Source organism: Folsomia candida, unplaced genomic scaffold, assembly GCF_002217175.1.
Source record: "Folsomia candida strain VU population unplaced genomic scaffold, ASM221717v1 Fcan01_Sc001, whole genome shotgun sequence".
In the NCBI taxonomy this organism is placed as follows: Eukaryota; Metazoa; Arthropoda; class Collembola; order Entomobryomorpha; family Isotomidae; genus Folsomia; species Folsomia candida.
The window spans coordinates 12,919,393-12,937,638 of NW_019091193.1; the positions used below are offsets into that span (position 1 = coordinate 12,919,393).

Consider the following 18,246-nt stretch of genomic DNA (forward strand, 5'->3'; position numbering starts at 1 on the left):
GTGTAGCTGTCTCACGCCGAGTCAGGAAGGCGGCGTGTCATGCCAAAATATAGTTAATATAAGCGCACACATATAGTTCGGAGCAACTAGGTAGCTGTGTGCATGGCACTGTTTTTCGGAATTTGCATAAATATGTGCAGTACAATAAAGAATTTTCCGGAATGTGAATGTGCACAATTTATATTCCACGCAACAAATAATTTGAATGCCCACTTGACGACTGATGAAACCATATGCCCATGAGAGGGACGACAACTGAAAACATGAAATATGGATATTGAATTGTGTGGGACACATGATGATGATAAGCAATAATAACTTTGCTCGTATGATGTGTATGCAAATGTCGTACTTTCCCACTCACTACAATGACTAACAAATTTTTTGCCATGTGACGTATGACTGCGAATAATAAATATTTTTTTGCATGAGTTAAATTTATTAAATAAATGTCATCAAAACCATTGAACAATTATTAACTGCATTATTTTTTACTTTATTGACTACTTTGAAGACAACATGACTCAATGCAATTTGTCCTTAGGTTAAACTACGGCTATCTGAGAAAGTAAATATGAAACAATAATATTACGTGGAAAACAATACTGCTTGGTTTTACAAAAACTACGGCGTAAGTTAACTTTTAATTAATGACAATGAAAAACGTTCTTCTTGGTTAGATTTTGGGCACTCTATGTTATAAAACAACAGTCGGAAGTATGACTTGAGATATTGATTACTCATCGGAACTTCTTACACACATAGAAATCATTCTTTCTTTCAATTTCCGATGTCCATCGTCGATGTTGTATCAATAATTTAAAAAAGTTATTATTGCAGTTGCATAACAAGCAGAATTCAGTAACACGTAACAGCATTAATCATCCGTCATTCAAACAACCAACCAACACGCTAGTGATCCAAAATTCAACAATTAGAATCGACAAATATATCAGTAGGACTTAACTCACTCCTTGCCACAAATAGCAATTGGATGTCTCTAGTAAGGTACACATTATTAAATGCTATTAAGTATTCATAGTATGAGAAAATCCACGCAAAAGTTTTGTAAGGATTTCACTCGGAATTACATATATCAATTTAGCACTGAGTACAGCAACACACTAATTATTTTTAAAATTCACACATTTTATTTTTTCTCTAACTCTTACATGCCAATAAAATTTTCCCGATTTTTCAAACTTTAAATTAATGAAAATTGCACTTTCTTTAAAGTACAACTCAATGCAGACCACTTAATTATCCTATTTAGTTAATCACTTAATCATACATACTATTTTTTTAATTTATGCCGAACACACTTTTATTCACTGCATATGTATCTGAACATGAGGGTTCTAGTCGAAACTATGCGTCACTTGAACACTATTATTATTTAATTTGCTGCAAATGAGAGACCAAATCTGCAGAATGATCTTCTCATTTGCGCATTCAAAACATACATAAAACTGCAAAACAAATTTTTCACTATTCGACAAATTGGTACGTACGTACAAGACGACGAAGCGATTGCCAGGTTGAACGATTTAGTTAGACTATTCAAATGGTTTTTTAGATTTTACTACATAGGTTTTCAACCACATTTTGTAATATTTTTCGAATTGTGGTTTCAAGAATCGAATATTTATATCTACTACAACTCACATGCTTAAAGAATAATTATAATGCGAATAACGTATGTCGGATCAACCGTATTCAGTAATCTAATAAAAGGTCGTCGCGTAATATACCAGGTAAGATTTTGCTTTCTACACTTCTAAGGATTTCCAAGAAAAATATAATTTTGTTCAAGCACCATTCATCAGCATCAGGCCCACTTGACACAAGCCAACGATGTCGCAATTTCGCAATCAACAAAAAACAAACTACATGTATTCATTTATTTATGTAAGTTATTAACTTTTCCGGTTATTAGAACAAATAAGTTTCAGACAACTTTTGTCGACACCATGTACTTCTTTGCTAAATTCTAATTAATTTAGTACCGACCATACCTTACTTAATTAAATCCTATATATCATAACAAGAATATCCTATTCTTGTCACCAGCTATTTCCAATAACTGAACATGCAGATAATTATAAACTGAGAAAATCTTGGTAAAAAAATGAGATAACAAAGTCATAAAACTAACCTGGAATGCCACTGCACAAATTACATATGTATCCTGGTTTCGAGTATACTAACCGAACAATTAAAGCATGTATCAATACAGGATGAATCAAATTACAGTGTCACCAAAGAAAGCATCCTAGATTAGACCTGCATAAATTTTATCGAAGGATTTAGAATGCTCTTTGAGAACTAAAAAAATGCCAACTTGCTTTAAAAAATTGTCCATTCTAAAAGGTTGATATGATTCAAATTATGCATAGCAATAATAATAATTTTATGAGAATTGTGAATTCGGTTTGATACTCCAAACTAAAGTGCGATTTTTTCTGAAAGAACTGCATCGGTCCTGAACAGAGAATAATGTTCTGCTCGTCATTTCATAATGCTAGTACCTACATTAATTTGAAGCATTGTTGGACAATGGGGTACTGTTTGCACATACGCTACATACATTTGTTGGGAGCATATTTTACTGCCAGCTTTCCATCCTAATAATCTCTCTACTCTTAACCTTTTACTTTTACCAATTACACTGAATAGAAGCGCTTACGCCTGATAGTACTGACAATAAAGGTTATACTGTTATTATATGTAATTTGATATTAGCTAAATAAAGATTGTCTAGAGCCAATAGGCCACCAAAAAAATGGGATAAGGTTTTCTTCACGTAATGTAGAAAGTCAATGCGGATATGCTTTTTGAGATCAATACAATGGTACGTTTAGTGGTTCTGGCTAAGCGAACCGGCAAATGGCAACAAAGTATAAAGTGGATTGTCTCATCACCAATAAATGTTACCGGAAATCACATATTATTACTTCTAAAAATCCGTCTAAAAGTTCACGAAATATTCAAAGGGATGATTCAAAAATAAGAAATTCGTTCAACGGTCGATATCATGAATAGAAAAATAAACTCTGAGCTCTAAATTTATAAGTGCAAGCGACAAAGGGTATGATCTGGACTATGAAATCATGGGATTTAAAAATTCCCTAATGGTCAAAGGTGGGAGTAAATTTTAGTCAACCCTATTTTTGTCAAAATTTCATTATACACATAAGCCTCTGATATTTTTATATATTTTCAAATTCTGAGTCTCAGAGATCATTGCATAAGTTTCCATATGTTACTCGAGACTTATCTAATTGTTATCTCTTTTAGTAAGGAGCATTTCTCCAACTTTCACACCGACACCTTATGTCGAGATCAGACCAATGGTGTTGGAACCGTGCAGCATATCCAGCATCAACTTCATTGACCGTACATATATAGAAATATCTGAGGCATGTCTTTCAAGAAATATTGGCACAAAAAGTGACACTCAGCATAATTATATTATTTACTAGTATATGCATGCACACTTTTTTTTACATCCAACCAAACCCATTAAGCATTTTGTTTTGTAGGACACTACCGAATAGGAAATCAATTTAAAAAATGATACCATTCGCCAATAATTTGATTAAAGTATAGCTGCGAATCACAATAACAACGCTCGTGCCCTTATTATAAATTCAGTTGATTGAATATTTCCAGTATCATTAAAACTATGTACTTTCAATTTACGAGACAGATATACACCTAAGCACTAGGAATTTGGAGAAACTATGATGGTTATAACCTAACTATACACGTACATACATATATGCATTAATTATTTATGTAATGACTGATTTGTTGAGGACTGATTATCAATTTTTGTCGTCTCATCTTTCAAAAATGTGTTACCTAAACTAATTGTTCTCGCAATTTCGGTGAATAATTTTATAAATGAATGGCGTCTATGCAGTAACAAGTAGATAAGTGGCTGCATAATACATGATAGTCCTTTTTATAATTTTATACATAATTTAAGCCCAATCAAAAAATACAAACACACTTTAGCAAACTTGCACATACACATTTTTTAATATAAAAGCACCGTTCTACATTTATGCACAACTTGTCAGATATACAATTCACGTGTAATATTTCTGCTGTTTCATCAAAGAAGAAACCCAACATGAAATAAATATGTTGGTTGCAAGTAAGTGTGTTGTTCAATTCGTCCATGTTAATACATAAGTCCATAGTAGCAATTTCATTTGTTTTCGCATACATAGTTAACCAAACCTAATTGACAAAACATGCCGTTGAAATTACTTGAAAGACTTAACATGGGAAAGTTTATTGGAAACGAAGTAAGGACTCATGTTACATAATAAAAATTTTAGTTATTGTTATTTTGTCAAAATTCGTAGTTTAATACCAATAACTTGACTACGCAGACCTGAAACGTTATGAAATTCCTATTTTGATGAATAAGCTAAAATTTATTTGTTAAGCTACGATACTGTTTCTCAGCGTAGTATTACATATATATTTACGAATGGCAGTGAAATAAGTAGGATTGGCAAGAGTTTCAGTAACCCTTATTTTCAATTTGTTAACCAGAGAAGAGCCAGTATGTAGAACGCAGAAAAGTCTTTTCTTGCATAAATCTCAGCATGTCTGTTAGGTATTTATATATTTATTTGCATATTTGTATGTAGTCGTAGAATATCGCCAGTAAAATTATAAGCTTAAATGATGCATGAGAAGCATTATGTTGAACATTCTGTTTGTTAGCAGTGATTGCTAATTTGTTCAGCCCTGAAGCCACTTCTTCTGTCATCTTCCGCTCTGTTCTTCCTCTGTTCTGTGGTGAACAATATTGTGCACATCTTTCTATTTACTAACGTAAGACTCCCATTAGCCTCACACTTGGGAATCTTACCCCTTAAATGTGTGTATTTACAAAAGATGGGGAAGACGTAAAAGCAAACTGAGCTCGCCCAAGAAATTTTTGCTATGGCATGTACAGATAAACCACTCGGATTTTGGATAGCGTATTGGATAAGCTATCTGCGAAATATGGGGCACGCCCTGACTGCCCTGGTAAACTTTTCAAACGTTCCAAATAATGAATTAGAATCATATATTTAGTAAAATGACTTGTTTGGTTTAATTTTTACAATGAACTAGTAAATTTATAAATTTAAGAAAAGATCGTAAAACATGGGCACAATTTAAAAAATTTTGGTTAGGTTGAATTTCATAAGTCAAATTTATATTTTCTATAAAAGCGTATATGTATATGAAAAACAACAAAAGATGCAAGATCACTTCGGAGTTAGTTATTTTTCGCTCATTGTCGGGCGCATTTACTGACGTATGCAATGGTACATTTAGAAATAAATAATAAATGTATTCATACCAGAAATGGAGTGCCGTGTTGTATTTGAAACGAAGGTATCAGGCGCATCGGTTTCGGATCACGGAATTATTGTGTGATTTTAAACTAGGCGTGTTCACCAGGGTTTGCAGACTTTGGAGTATTTTTTTTCAGACTACTTACCCGTTGGACATTCACGATGGTTGAAAAAACCGATGTCTGAAGTGATGTACATAATTTTAATACATTATGATTTAGTCGTTGAAAACCCAAACGAAATAGATGCAACTGATGATGTTGATAATTTATGTCATGCATATAGATATGCATACGAAATAAGCATGGTTGTAATATTTCGTATGGGGAAAATTTTAATTTTAACGAGATAGCAAACAATAAAAATAAATGAAATCAAGGATTTAACTAAAACATGTTCAAAAATAAGTCCTGGTGATTTATTTTAAAGTATGATAAATAGTCAGCATTTAAGTCACAACGGAATGAGAAAGGTGTTTGTAGGAACCAATTTAGAGTTTCAGAAACAAAACCAAAACCGACCAAACAAACATTGCACAAGTAAATTAATGATAATATTTGTCTATCCTTTCTAAATCTTAAAAGCCGGCTAAAAGTTGACGAGTGTAGTCTCAGGATGTATAATAAAAAAATTGTCTACGCAAAAAGAATCATTATTTGTAAGCATTTGACTTTGATTGAAGTTCTGCATAATAAATATTCTAGTCTAGAATTCAGTACTACTGGTGCAGATATTGGAAGGCAAGAAGTATTGTAATTGATGTCGTTTTTTTTGCCTCCTCCATTGATTTGCTTGACGCACTTGAACAGAACAATATGGTTTTCTTGAGAACCACCCACCACCGTTTTCTTCTGAAGCCTCCTCCTTTTCCTACTCTTACGATACAATACATTGAACTTGAACTACATGGACTTTCTATTCTGGAATGGAAAATTCAAGAAGACGTTTTGACTTGTTTGGCGAACTTCTCATCAGTTCTTCAAGGCTGAGAGTACTTTGCTACACAGACGCCACTGCTTAGTTCCGCGGCGTGGTAGGTAATGGTACCCAGTGGGTAATGCCTCGAATTAAAAAAATTACTACGTTTATAAGTGTAACTAGGACAAAGTTCTTCAATCTTGTGGCGACTGGTCCACGTTGCGTCGGATGATGATGATGAGAACAATGAATTGACCAGAATGTTTTGCTTAGGCGAAAATTTACATCATTGATGTCGTTTCATATGTAATGCCAAGTGATCCGATCTTGAGAAACATCTGGCGCAAGAAATATCTGGGCATTTGAATGGTTTAGCTCCTATGAAATAGCAAATTACATTCGTTCATTTATCAATTTTGTACCACTTTCAACCCTTGTACATAAATATGTACCCATATCCTGGATGAAATCTTAACCTAAAAAACTTAATATTGACCAATTGTTGTCTTTACCTGTGTGCTTCCGGTAGTGTCGTGTCAACTCATCACTCCTCGCAAACCTCCATGAACACCCTACGTTACAAAAAATTATAATGAGCTTAATTGTTCTTCAACTGAACCAGAAGGCCATAGGTCATCGGTTCTTTGATCTTGACTTACCAGACCACTTGCAAGCGTAGGGTTTTTCTCCTGCGTAATGTGAAAAAGGACTAGATTAAAATTTCACTCTTCACATGGTTTTTATAAAATATTAAAGCATGAGGCATGTGACAGGGATAAATCTATAATATGTACACACACATTCCCTCCACTTGTTCTGTAACATAAACCATTTGTAAAAATTCGTGCTCAGATTAACTTTTCCGCACGAAAATAGCACTATTAAGAAGGCAAAGTACATAGAAATGCTATATTCAGCTTTAGCCAAGTAAGCGTATTCTACCCAACAGTAAACTCAGAAGTCAGCAAATTCAGCCAGGGTAAAAGTGGATCAATACCTACTCGGAACGGAATCAATAAAGATATAACGGAACGAGAGGCAATGCTACACCATACGGGTTTCGTTATTCTCCATTCAAACATTCAAAAATAATTCATAGTAAATGTTGCAATTTACGGTTTTAGGGAAACTAACGACCGATAAGAAAAATCGAAATCCTGCAAAAATGATTTCACAAGAGTTTGCTCCAGAATTGTTGAACGAGCGTGGTATTTAATGACTTCTCATAAAGAGCCTTTTCGCCATAATCCAAAAGATATTAAAAAAATATCAATACGAGCCGAGATGTGTATAATCGCGGATTACAATTGAGTTGTAAGGATTTATAAAGCAAAGCAATTTTAGGTGAATGTTTCTGGAAGGTGCATGCATGGCAGATATTTCTACGTGCGTAGGTACGAAACTTGAGAGTCGTCATATTTAATATATTTGAGAAAGCAAATATTCATCTATCGTTCTCCCACTAATAACTCTAATGGTAGCGCTCAAATTTGTAAATATGGTTTCAAGGAGAGGCCCATAGAACTTCAAGGAAGTCACTTAGCACGAATGGCACACATTTACTTTTGCTTGAAATTTGCTACGAGAGAGAGAGAGAGTAAACTAATAACGTTCAAGCATAATGTCACTTTACATTATTTTATTACTACGAACCAGCAGTGTGTAATGGCAGCAGGTGTGCTTATTTCTGGCCAAGGGTTAGCCTGGCTCTAACCCTTGAACTTAATTACGCCACTTGTATAAAATGCATGCTTATGTATTTCTGTTCACTTCAAGCACATACCGCTACCCACAATTCGAGAGTTCAAAGCAAATTTTATTCTAAGAACAGAACAGAATAAGCCAAATTTAATTAAACATTTATGAATTATTGAAATTCTTAGTACTAAATAATTCTATATTAATCTCTCTCCGGTCTAGGAAAAAAGTCGTTTGATAACCTTATCTTGTACAAACTTCGATATTCATGAATTTGCGGAACACAAGTCGTATAGCTGCATAAATTTAATATTGCTAAACTGAAGCCATGTTGTGATATCGTGTAGAAGAAAAAGGGAAACAAATGGAACGCAAAAGTTTTTCGCAGTTTAAGATATTTCTAAATATACATTTTTGCACGTCTCCGCATTGTACAACTTCAAATCTGAATACAAACTGAATCTGATTTTTGGTAAACGGTAACTGATGGCGTAAGTCAAAAGTGAAAGTCAACATTAGTTTGCGGAACTTTTATTAGCTCACTCTGACTGATCGTGAGTTTAATGCGCAAAAGCTATGCTTGTCTCATGCCAAAGTTAGACGGAAGACGGGGCAGAGTTAAGTGCAACAAAAATCGATACGATACTACATTTTGTGGACGATTCCAATTTGCAACTATTAACTGGCCAGTTTACACTGACTTTGCAAAACCGAGTTGGTAAATTGGATAGGATAACATAATATTGCGAATGCTAAAAGGTTTCAAACTTTCTAAAAACTTGAGCAATTACTACGAGACTTAAAAGAGTTAGTATGTATGCTTTAATTCTCATCGTAACGTAACATGAATTATAATTCCACTCACTCACTCTCTCAGTTTCCTACTTTTCATTACAATTATTTGATTTTGCTTAGTATTCAGCAATTCATAATCAGTATTAGTAGGTGAGTAGGGCACAATGGAACAGGGTAGTGACTGGTAAGAATTTGCATGTCGTTACGTCACCATGTCTGGATAAAATCAGTGTGATGCTAAATATTGGTATTGTTATTAAAATATAAAATTATACACCATCCACAAAATGCTAATTATTTCACGTGAGCCATGAAATAATGCAGCCGTCCCATGAGCGAGATGTGGTATGTATAAACTTTGGTTTCGAATGGTCGCATGTGCTTCACGAGACTCTAATTAAATTAACCTCGTTTGCAACCAGTTCTTAGCAGTTCATGGTGATATACTGAAAGCTGACAACGCTCAAATCAGTGTTTGAATCGATGTTTGAATCATATTACTCAGCACGTTCCGTAGAAGTTGACGGAAACTACAAGAGAATGTGTACAGTATTAACCGGATGAGCTGGCAGTAACTAAAAAAATCGGATAGTTGATGCATTTAGCTCGAGTGGACAACACAAGCATATCATTCGGCATGAAAGATTGATTCTTGAATACATGCTCATAAAAAGAAAGCTAATTTGAAAGTGGAGAAAGCTGGCAAAATTTATAAATAAAGTTTAAGGAAATAATTCTGGTTCTTGCCTGTGTGAGTTCTTTCATGAGCTTTGAGATGTGAGCTCTTTGTGTACATCTTCTTGCAACCTGCGATACATAGTATAATTCAGGTCATTGTCATACATGCATATTTATGTATCTGTCATGTGTAGTCTTACCAGGGTACATGCATCGGTGATTTCTGCGCTTCTCTGAACAGTCTTCCGGTTTGCTACTAATTTTGACTCTTGATATTGATGATAACGACTTATTGCTACCTGTCGAACTAACGCTGGAACTACTACTACTGCTACTACTGCTCACACTGCTAGTGCTACTAATAATATTACTAGTACTGGAGGCTAGAATCAGTGCAGGGGGTCGATGGAACAACAAGGTGGGTTCTGAAAAATAAAAAAAGTATAAGGACGCAATTATAGTTAATGATGTCGTACCATTTACTACATATTAATTAACGACTTGTTTGCTTGTCGTTAAAATGAATGAGTTTAAAGTAAAATTCCATAGCTTACCTGAGAATCGTTTGTTCCGTCGCACGGAATGAAGCATGACGCCGCCATTTATGATCACATCGGCGTCCACGTCCGTTAGCTCGTTGGTGGAAGGTGAGGAACAGCCGGAGCTGAGAACGTCCAACGAGTCATTACTGTCGCTAAAGTCGAGGAGGCCCCTCTGGAGGAAGTCCGTTGGGGAGTCTGTGACCCTCAGGGGCACGTCCTCCTCGTCACTCAGCTTACTGGGGGACGACGAAGACATGGAGTTGCGGACGGAGTTTGACGTCTCTTTGCCGCAGTCGGCTAAGGACGGATTTGAATGACGACATCTTGGATATGGATCTTCCTTCAGACAACGCTCAAGTTCGTAACAGGCCTGCAGAAAATGAGAAAATATGAGAAATTGTATTTTGGAATATATTTCATGCCTTTCATCTCAGCCATAAAAATGTTTCACCCAATGAGAAAATGTCATTCGTAAGTATTTGTCATGTATCGTGTCAACCTCATTGTTTCGCTTCGTATCATTAAATATTTATGTATGTAGGTTATTTTTATGCATTTATTATCAGAAAGTTCCTAGGTTGGGATTAGTTTGATGGTCCCACTCTCCCATTAAACAATATTAAACAAGCTTAAAACGAGAGAAACTTCAAATAAAAGCATGCGTTTTCTACATAGCAATTTCCACAGAATTGCAATTTCACGTCAGAGTTGAGGAAAGTATTTACGTCTTCGTGTTAACTAAACTTGAATAAAACAGCGGCGCCACGAATTTCTCCATTACACGACAAACATGTCACTGCGTTTCAGAGCTAAAATAGTGATATGTTTGCTAAGTTGTCAGAAATAAAGCCACAATGTATGTACATAAGACACGACTGGTTAGTGCGGTTGTGGGGTCGAAGTTTGAGCTTGCAAATAATGACCTCTCCCGATAAAGCTACTAAATCATAAGTTTAGTTTTTTTTATGAAACCAATGTTCAACAACTACTGTTTTCTTCTGGATTTGAAACTCATAAATTTAAAAAATACAGGAAACATGCAACCAGCTTAACATGTATATTTATAAATCGAAACGTGTAATATGGCGCACGTTGTAAAAACGTGATTGCAACAAGGTTATACCAATTATTGACTCTCTGTAATATTACAATAACTTATAATTCTAATTGCACGACAAATGCCACAAGCACACGACATACATGTACACATGTAAATATCCGCAGCTCGTGGGCATCAGACGGACGGTTGTGAAAATATATTTCTTCCTGCTTACATTGCAAAAATATTGTGGCGAGTTTGGCGTAAGATATTTTTTTTCTTGCACGGGGATCATTTATAATCTAATTTCTGGCTCAAAGAGTGGCGGCGATGGAGTCAAGATCCTAGAGCTTTCTTTCCACCCATGCTCCGCCATCGACGTGTTCTCCCTTTTCGACTCTGCCTCTAAGGTAAAAGTTTGATGCGTGCGCTGGCTTAATAATAAATGGTGGTCTGGATTGCAAAGTTTGCAGCATGAATCCATTGTCGTAAGCTGACCTTTTCCATCTCACCCAACAGCTAAATTCTTTCCAAACTGTTCCCAATCCTTCTCTGTGCCAGTCATCACATTCCACTTAACGGACGACTCTCCGATTCGCATCAACAGTGCTCCTCAGAGTAACTTGGGTATTACTAGATCATCATCATGCATAATACATGCACCCCATCGCAAACTACAACTACGAACTCCAACAAAGGAATGGAGAAAAAAAGAATTTCATTTGGGGAAAGTCGGGTAGTTTTACAGAGTGCGAGAGTGCATTAAAGTTTACTTATTCGTACCCTAAGCAAAATTTAGTGGGTTTTCCTATTACTGGAGTAAAAGCAGGAAAAACTGTCTGTTATTTCTGAATATGCTATCAGGCATGAATGCATGGCGTGTGGTTGGTTGGTCGGTGGAGTGAATGCAAGGATCAGAATGGATGGAGAGTTGAGCAAAGGGAAAGTTTGTTGAGTAATAATGCAGCGACGACGACGAGGTAGCGATCTAAACTGGGAAGTCCACCAGACCAACAACCAGAAGTACAACCAAGAGTAAAAGTAACATTCTCGACTACACATTTCGAAGGAAGGAGCAGGCAGCAGCGGGTGTACACTTCACACAACTGCTCCGGAGCCATGCCTCCATATATACTTGTGCTGTCCCTATACGCCGACCCGTATCGACCCACGAGAAGGGAGTGAGTGAGGTCGATATCAAGTTTCTGCAGACGATATGGCACACATTTTCTCCTACAGCCAAATTCGCTTTCTCCACTTCCTCCACCTCCCACAAGCAGCGATGTAGTATGGAGCTTGACTACTTGGCGGAATATGGCGAATGCCCAATCAAGCCACACAGTTATGCTTACCGTCTAGTAGCAAAAATCAAATGGCTGGCAAAATACAAGTTTATATCGTCACTCATCCAAAAACACCAAGTTAATCTAGATCCATGGCTCGTCAGTTTATGCTTTAGTCGCTTTCTCTGCCCAAGCTTTCTTCTCAACTTTGGTGGCACAGATAATCGAGCATCATTAGTTGTTTGTATAATGTGAATATGTGTCAACCCAACAAAACAACAAGCCAGATTCGCTCAGCTTTGTTGGCTAATCATGGACAGTTCGCCATCGAAGCATATTATAGTAGATTCCGGGTATATGAGAACAGTGTTGGCTGCTGTATAGTAAAAATACATTTTGCCTGCTAGAGAGCCAAGTAAACGTTTCACTTTTTACTTTTGCACCGTTGAATGAACTAAAAATAGAAGGACCTTTCCTTCGCCACCAACCAACGAAATTGCATACCCAATCAACCTACGTGTAGTTTCCAACTAATACCATGCCAATTTTTGGTGGTCGGTGGTTTTGGATTTCTTCCTCCGTCGGGTGGTGCATATACATAATTCGAGTAATAATCGGTTACATCCATGTAGTTGCTACATTCACAGGGCACGCAAATCCTCCACCGCATAATTATATTTTTTCAATTGAGGGAATCCATGTGTTATGAAATTATAATGTTGCTGAATGTCGTATATACTGTAATAATGTCTGTACATGCGGAATAAGTAAATTGAGTTTTCTCAAACAAATACGATTGAAATCTAAGGCAAAAACGACAAGCGAGAGAGTGAGTAATTAAGTAGGGTCAAATTATAATTCAACCTTTGCCATATTCGACATTTTCTTGGCTAGATTTGCAATTCCATATATTTTGTATAATATTATTGTTATATTCTTCTTATTGTTATCTATGTATATATTCAGACATTATGAACACCAGGATTACCGAGAAGAATGAATTTAATGTATTCGTATTTCATGTTTAAGTAGATTTGTTGAATAAACTCTGCAATGAATGACTTAACTAGAATTCGTAAATAGAGCGAGCTGAGGAGTTGTGTTTTAAAGTACATAATTTCTTTTCCGGTTCTTCTTCCGTAATGGATTTGAAAACCATTACGTCGACGATCCATGTCAGACTTTAATTCTTAATTTAAAACATAAACAGAAACTCGGTTAGCTATAGATTCATGTGGAATTCGAACCATATCTTTCTTAAGATTAGTCTAAAGTGATGCTGTGCCACATCTGGAGTTCAACATTGCTGCAAACAAATGTATTCAACACTTGCATTTAAAAAAACTGTCAGCTCAGAAATGTTGCTTCTTCATTTACAAGAAGCAGAACTCAATTTTTCCTGTTTGCAAGCCAACTCGTCGGGTTGGAGCTGTTGAGGAAGGGCAATGAGTAATCTCGCATCTTCCTGTTTCCATCCTTCCTTTTTTCCTCCAAACTTTGTAAAGAAACTAATGTCTACTTCCATTTAGATTAGAAAGGGATTCCGATTTAGTCAACAGCAACTTCTACTTGGGAAGGGTGGCCTTTCTTGAAAATCTCTCTCAGAAGCCACCACGGACTTTAAAACGTCAGATCACTTGCTTTCTTTAATCTCAGGAATCCAGTCAACATGGCCCGTCTTCAATATCCCTGCTTCGCATAAGGCATTAACGGAACAATTAAACAATCGCTGTTTGGAATGTACGAGTAAATTATGGAATGTTTTCGTTATCATAAATGGTCCAAAGTGCATCGGCAGACTCTGCAGCGCATTTCATGAACACTGAACACTGCTCTATCTCAACATTAACCAATGACAATATTAGACCCAAAGGAAGTGCTTGAAGGCTGAATAGGATGGATAAAACCGTTTCAGAATGATAAATTACGTACTTAATACTCATAAGGTTTTTCATAAAATTATTTTCTCACGTTCTTCACCATTGCACAACCCTCATTTTGTTATTCTGACTGAAGGCATTAATTTATGGCCATTTTGTGGAACTTGTGTTGTGTTCATTTGAGTATTAGTTCCAGTCGCTGGAAATATTCGATGCCATTTGACTGAGAAGGCAGATAAGATAAACTATTAAACACAAAGAGTATTACTGAAATGATTGTGTTGCTGATTGGTGACTGGAATTTATGTTCATGCATTTTAACTGTATGCATTTATTCCGCTTATGCAATTGTTCAAACTAACAAACACTTATTTTGAGACCTTGAATCATTAAAGCGCACCTCGTCAATATTTGCATTGCTCTAGTAGTCTCTAAAATATTAAATTTAGTGCATTACACATTGACTGACAATTCTTGCTTCTGCATTTTCAAAAATGTTTACTAAACCCGATATATTAATATATTGATGCCCTTTCAAGTCTCAACTTGGAAATTATGAGATGACAAACACACCTTGGAGTAATGCAACCACGCATAATTTGAGTTCACTAAATACGATATGTTCAAATGGTTTTCCATCAAATGCAAATCTCTGCTTGCGTAATAGTAGTAAAGAGTACAAAAAATATGCTCATATTTTTAAATTAGCCACTTGCCTTAATTGCTATTCATTATACTTTTCAACGTATGAATCCGTGATGTGAGACCAAACTACTAACAACTTGCATTAATTCCAACATCTCCACACAATTGTTAAGAGAGACGAAGTCATTTTCTCATTTAGAAAATGGATCATTATATAAATAGATCAACCACAATGTGAACTAAGTTCAAAGTTTCGTTGAATGGAGTACCACAGATTGACCCTTGATGACACGACCATCCAACCACGAAAAAGTATGCGGCGAAATTTATGTGCGAATACATATTTATTATTATTACCGCGTCATTTTTTATAGTGAACAATAAGATTTCTAAACATCCACAAGAGAATTTAACAGTTTCAACGATGATGCAGTAAAAGTAAAAACCTACAGTGCAGACTTGATATAGCCCGAGTCAGGCCAAGTTGTGGTTATCATCCAATCCGACTTTTTTGCACGAAATTTCATCGTAAATGAATATTAATAAATTTAAAATAAAAACTAATGTTTCCAATTTAAATTCACATTCTTACATTAGTAACAATTGACAGCATATGTAACAAATTGCGGTTCGTTACGACGATTAAAACAAATCCGTATGGGTCACCCAATAGGGTCTCTCCAGATGAAAATTGTTCCTATTTGAATTCATATTTTTCATTAGGAGCCATTATCATCTTATCTACTAAATTTCAGCTCTATTTGATGAATTTGAAAAATTGGTACGGGTCACCCCATAGGGTCTGTCCAGATGAAAATGTGTCTAATTTCAATTCATACTCTTCCGTTAGCAGCCATTAGCAATCCCCACACAAAATTTCAGCTCAATTGGATGAGTTTTATAAATCAGAATGGGTCACCCCCTAGGGTCCCTCTAGATGAAAATTTTTGAAATTTTACTTTATATTCCGTCATTATAAACCATTAGCAACCTCTGTACCAAATTTCAGCTTTCTACGACAATTTTGATCTTTTGGTGCACAATACCCCTCCCACTCCGATGACCCCCACCGGTCAACCACTTGACCGATTTCACCCATCTTCGAACTTAACTCCTCATTTGACCCATACTACATTTGTGCAAAATTTCAAGTCGATCGGATTTGTTTAACGGCAGTTATCGCAAACCAGACAGACGGACAGACAGACAGACGGACATGACGGGTACATAAGCCCTGACTCGGGCTAAAAAGTAGCCAAAACTACAAATCTAGATAAAACAACCTCTTCTCAAAACCATTCTCTTAATTTCCGTATGTATTTCGTAGTCAGTTATTGTACGAGAAACTCCTCCTCCTTATCAGAGAAAAATTGAAGTAGACTTTGGGGGAAAGATAACATTCTACCAAATTACATTCATCAATATTGGTCTCATGATTCCGAAAAAGTCCCAAAAGACCAAGGGGGACCAAATTACGAGCGTCGGGCCTGTAGTATATGGTTGATCAGTCAGTATATACATAGGTACATACATAATGGTAGTGTAGATCGTATCTTCTTGATCCAATGTTAATCCTACGTCTAAAATTCTGCATCTGACAATGTTCATTCCCATCCTGACGATAATAATAATAATGCATAACAATGCACAAAATGTCTGGAACACAATCAGCAACTTTTGATTTCCCCCTTTCACCATGGGACAAAACTATATTTGGTCGCACTTGGTTTTGGTGTACGTGCGCGTGGTACGCGATCCTCATTGTTGCAGAAGGATCTGTCATTCCTCCGTTTCATTTATTCTCCCAAGATGTTTACAAAACTGCATCGTCGTTTCTCGCGTGGCATGCTCATTCCATACACTTTTAGGAAGAGTCATGCACCTCGGGAACGTGTGCCACCATAATATCCATCCGGCAAAATATTTCCCTTTTTCAACAGCAATCTGCAACACATCTGCTGATCAACCTTTGGATACATGCATCAGTGATGTATGTGTGCTGCTACTCTTATGTATTTGGCTGGGGTCCCCTTTTTCCGTGTTATTGAAAGTACTTAATTGGTACGCAATGCTGAAAAGAATCGATTTTCAGAACAGCGCAGATTAGATATACTGACTGACAATCACCTAACTAAATTCAATGAGCCGCTCCATAAAGAGAATTATTATTATGTTTCATTGTATTGACATAAGCAGAGAACAGCTCACTGGGCATTTAACTATGTACCATTCAATTCGATGCAATTAAGCTGCAGCCTGGAATTAGTTACGAATGTGACTGAATCGTTGTAGCCGTGCTTAATAACATTTATGGCGTGGGTAAATTGCTTTTTGCTCCTGCTTTTATGGTACGTATGAAAGAGCAACAATTGCATTTCTCCGCATATTATGGTGTGGATGTGGGATGGCTGTGTAGTTTTATTTTTGGAATATTTACCATGTGTTGTTCTCAATTTCCATCTACACATGTACTAAAACATACTCTTGAGATCTGTAAATGGGATTTGGTGTCCCGTTGCCATACATATGTACATATCTATTTGCGCGATAAGACCAAAAATCAAACTGGGCCCAACGGCATGGAAAAATCACAGCTAATTTATTTCAATAATGTAAATTTGTTGGAGCGAGAGGGAGAGAGTTGTCATAATTTATTATGCAGTCTTTCATGTGTAGGAAAGTTTAGAAATGCAAATGTTCGTGTAAAAGGTGTGAAGGCTGGAGGGTCCTTGTAGTATATGCAACTTGGATGAGGCAATGAATCAAAAGTCAACAACATTTGGAGGGATTACATCCAATGACATCAGGTGGTGGGGTGGAAATTTTGGGATTATAATGAAAGGATGACTTGAACTTTGGCTGGAGGGAAGGGTTCCCAATTTCCCAAATCCATTCCAACCTGGAGAGGAAGTACGTATACATTCCTGCACATGAGCATCCTATTCACAGGCTCAAGTCAATTTGACAATGGAATAGATTCGTATGTCACAGGTGCTATTCATATGCACCGTTCACCTTTAACACCACATGTCATTTGTCGATTCCAACTCAACCCTCACATCATAGGACGCCACTACAAGAGCTCAACTTTTATCGTAGAAATGCAGGTAAAAGATTTTATTTGATGTAACTATGCGTGGCTTTAAGAATTCGAATTGACTGCATAGCCTCGTCCATATGAGTATAAGGAAATTCATTGTGTGGGCAGCACAAGTGTTGTAAATACGACGAGGTATAGGTCGTCACTTCGTCAGCTAGGAGGGAGGGCAATGTAATATCCGGGAAATACTGAAAATATTATTCAATCCACCCATGAAATAGCAAAGTTGTGGTTGAAACTTAAAAACCAGACGGAAGTGGTGATTATAATGACGCTGCTATCTCCCCACACGCAGCATTATC

The 18,246-nt window shown here is 36.3% G+C and overlaps 1 protein-coding gene across 1 annotated transcript in view; it reads right to left on the reverse strand.

Moving 5' to 3' along the window:
- Window positions 1-475: 475 nt before the first annotated feature.
- LOC110863116 (Krueppel-like factor 6) overlaps window positions 476-18,246 on the reverse strand; it is a 29,111-nt gene continuing 11,340 nt past the window's right edge. Inside the window, exons 2-7 of the mRNA XM_022112358.2 lie at window positions 10,010-10,367; window positions 9,656-9,880; window positions 9,525-9,584; window positions 6,944-6,973; window positions 6,797-6,856; window positions 476-6,662 (exon numbers count right to left, since the gene is read on the reverse strand). Coding sequence (XP_021968050.1) covers window positions 6,571-6,662; window positions 6,797-6,856; window positions 6,944-6,973; window positions 9,525-9,584; window positions 9,656-9,880; window positions 10,010-10,367 — 825 coding nt within the window. The 3' untranslated portion in view covers window positions 476-6,570. The remainder of the gene's footprint in view (window positions 6,663-6,796; window positions 6,857-6,943; window positions 6,974-9,524; window positions 9,585-9,655; window positions 9,881-10,009; window positions 10,368-18,246) is intronic.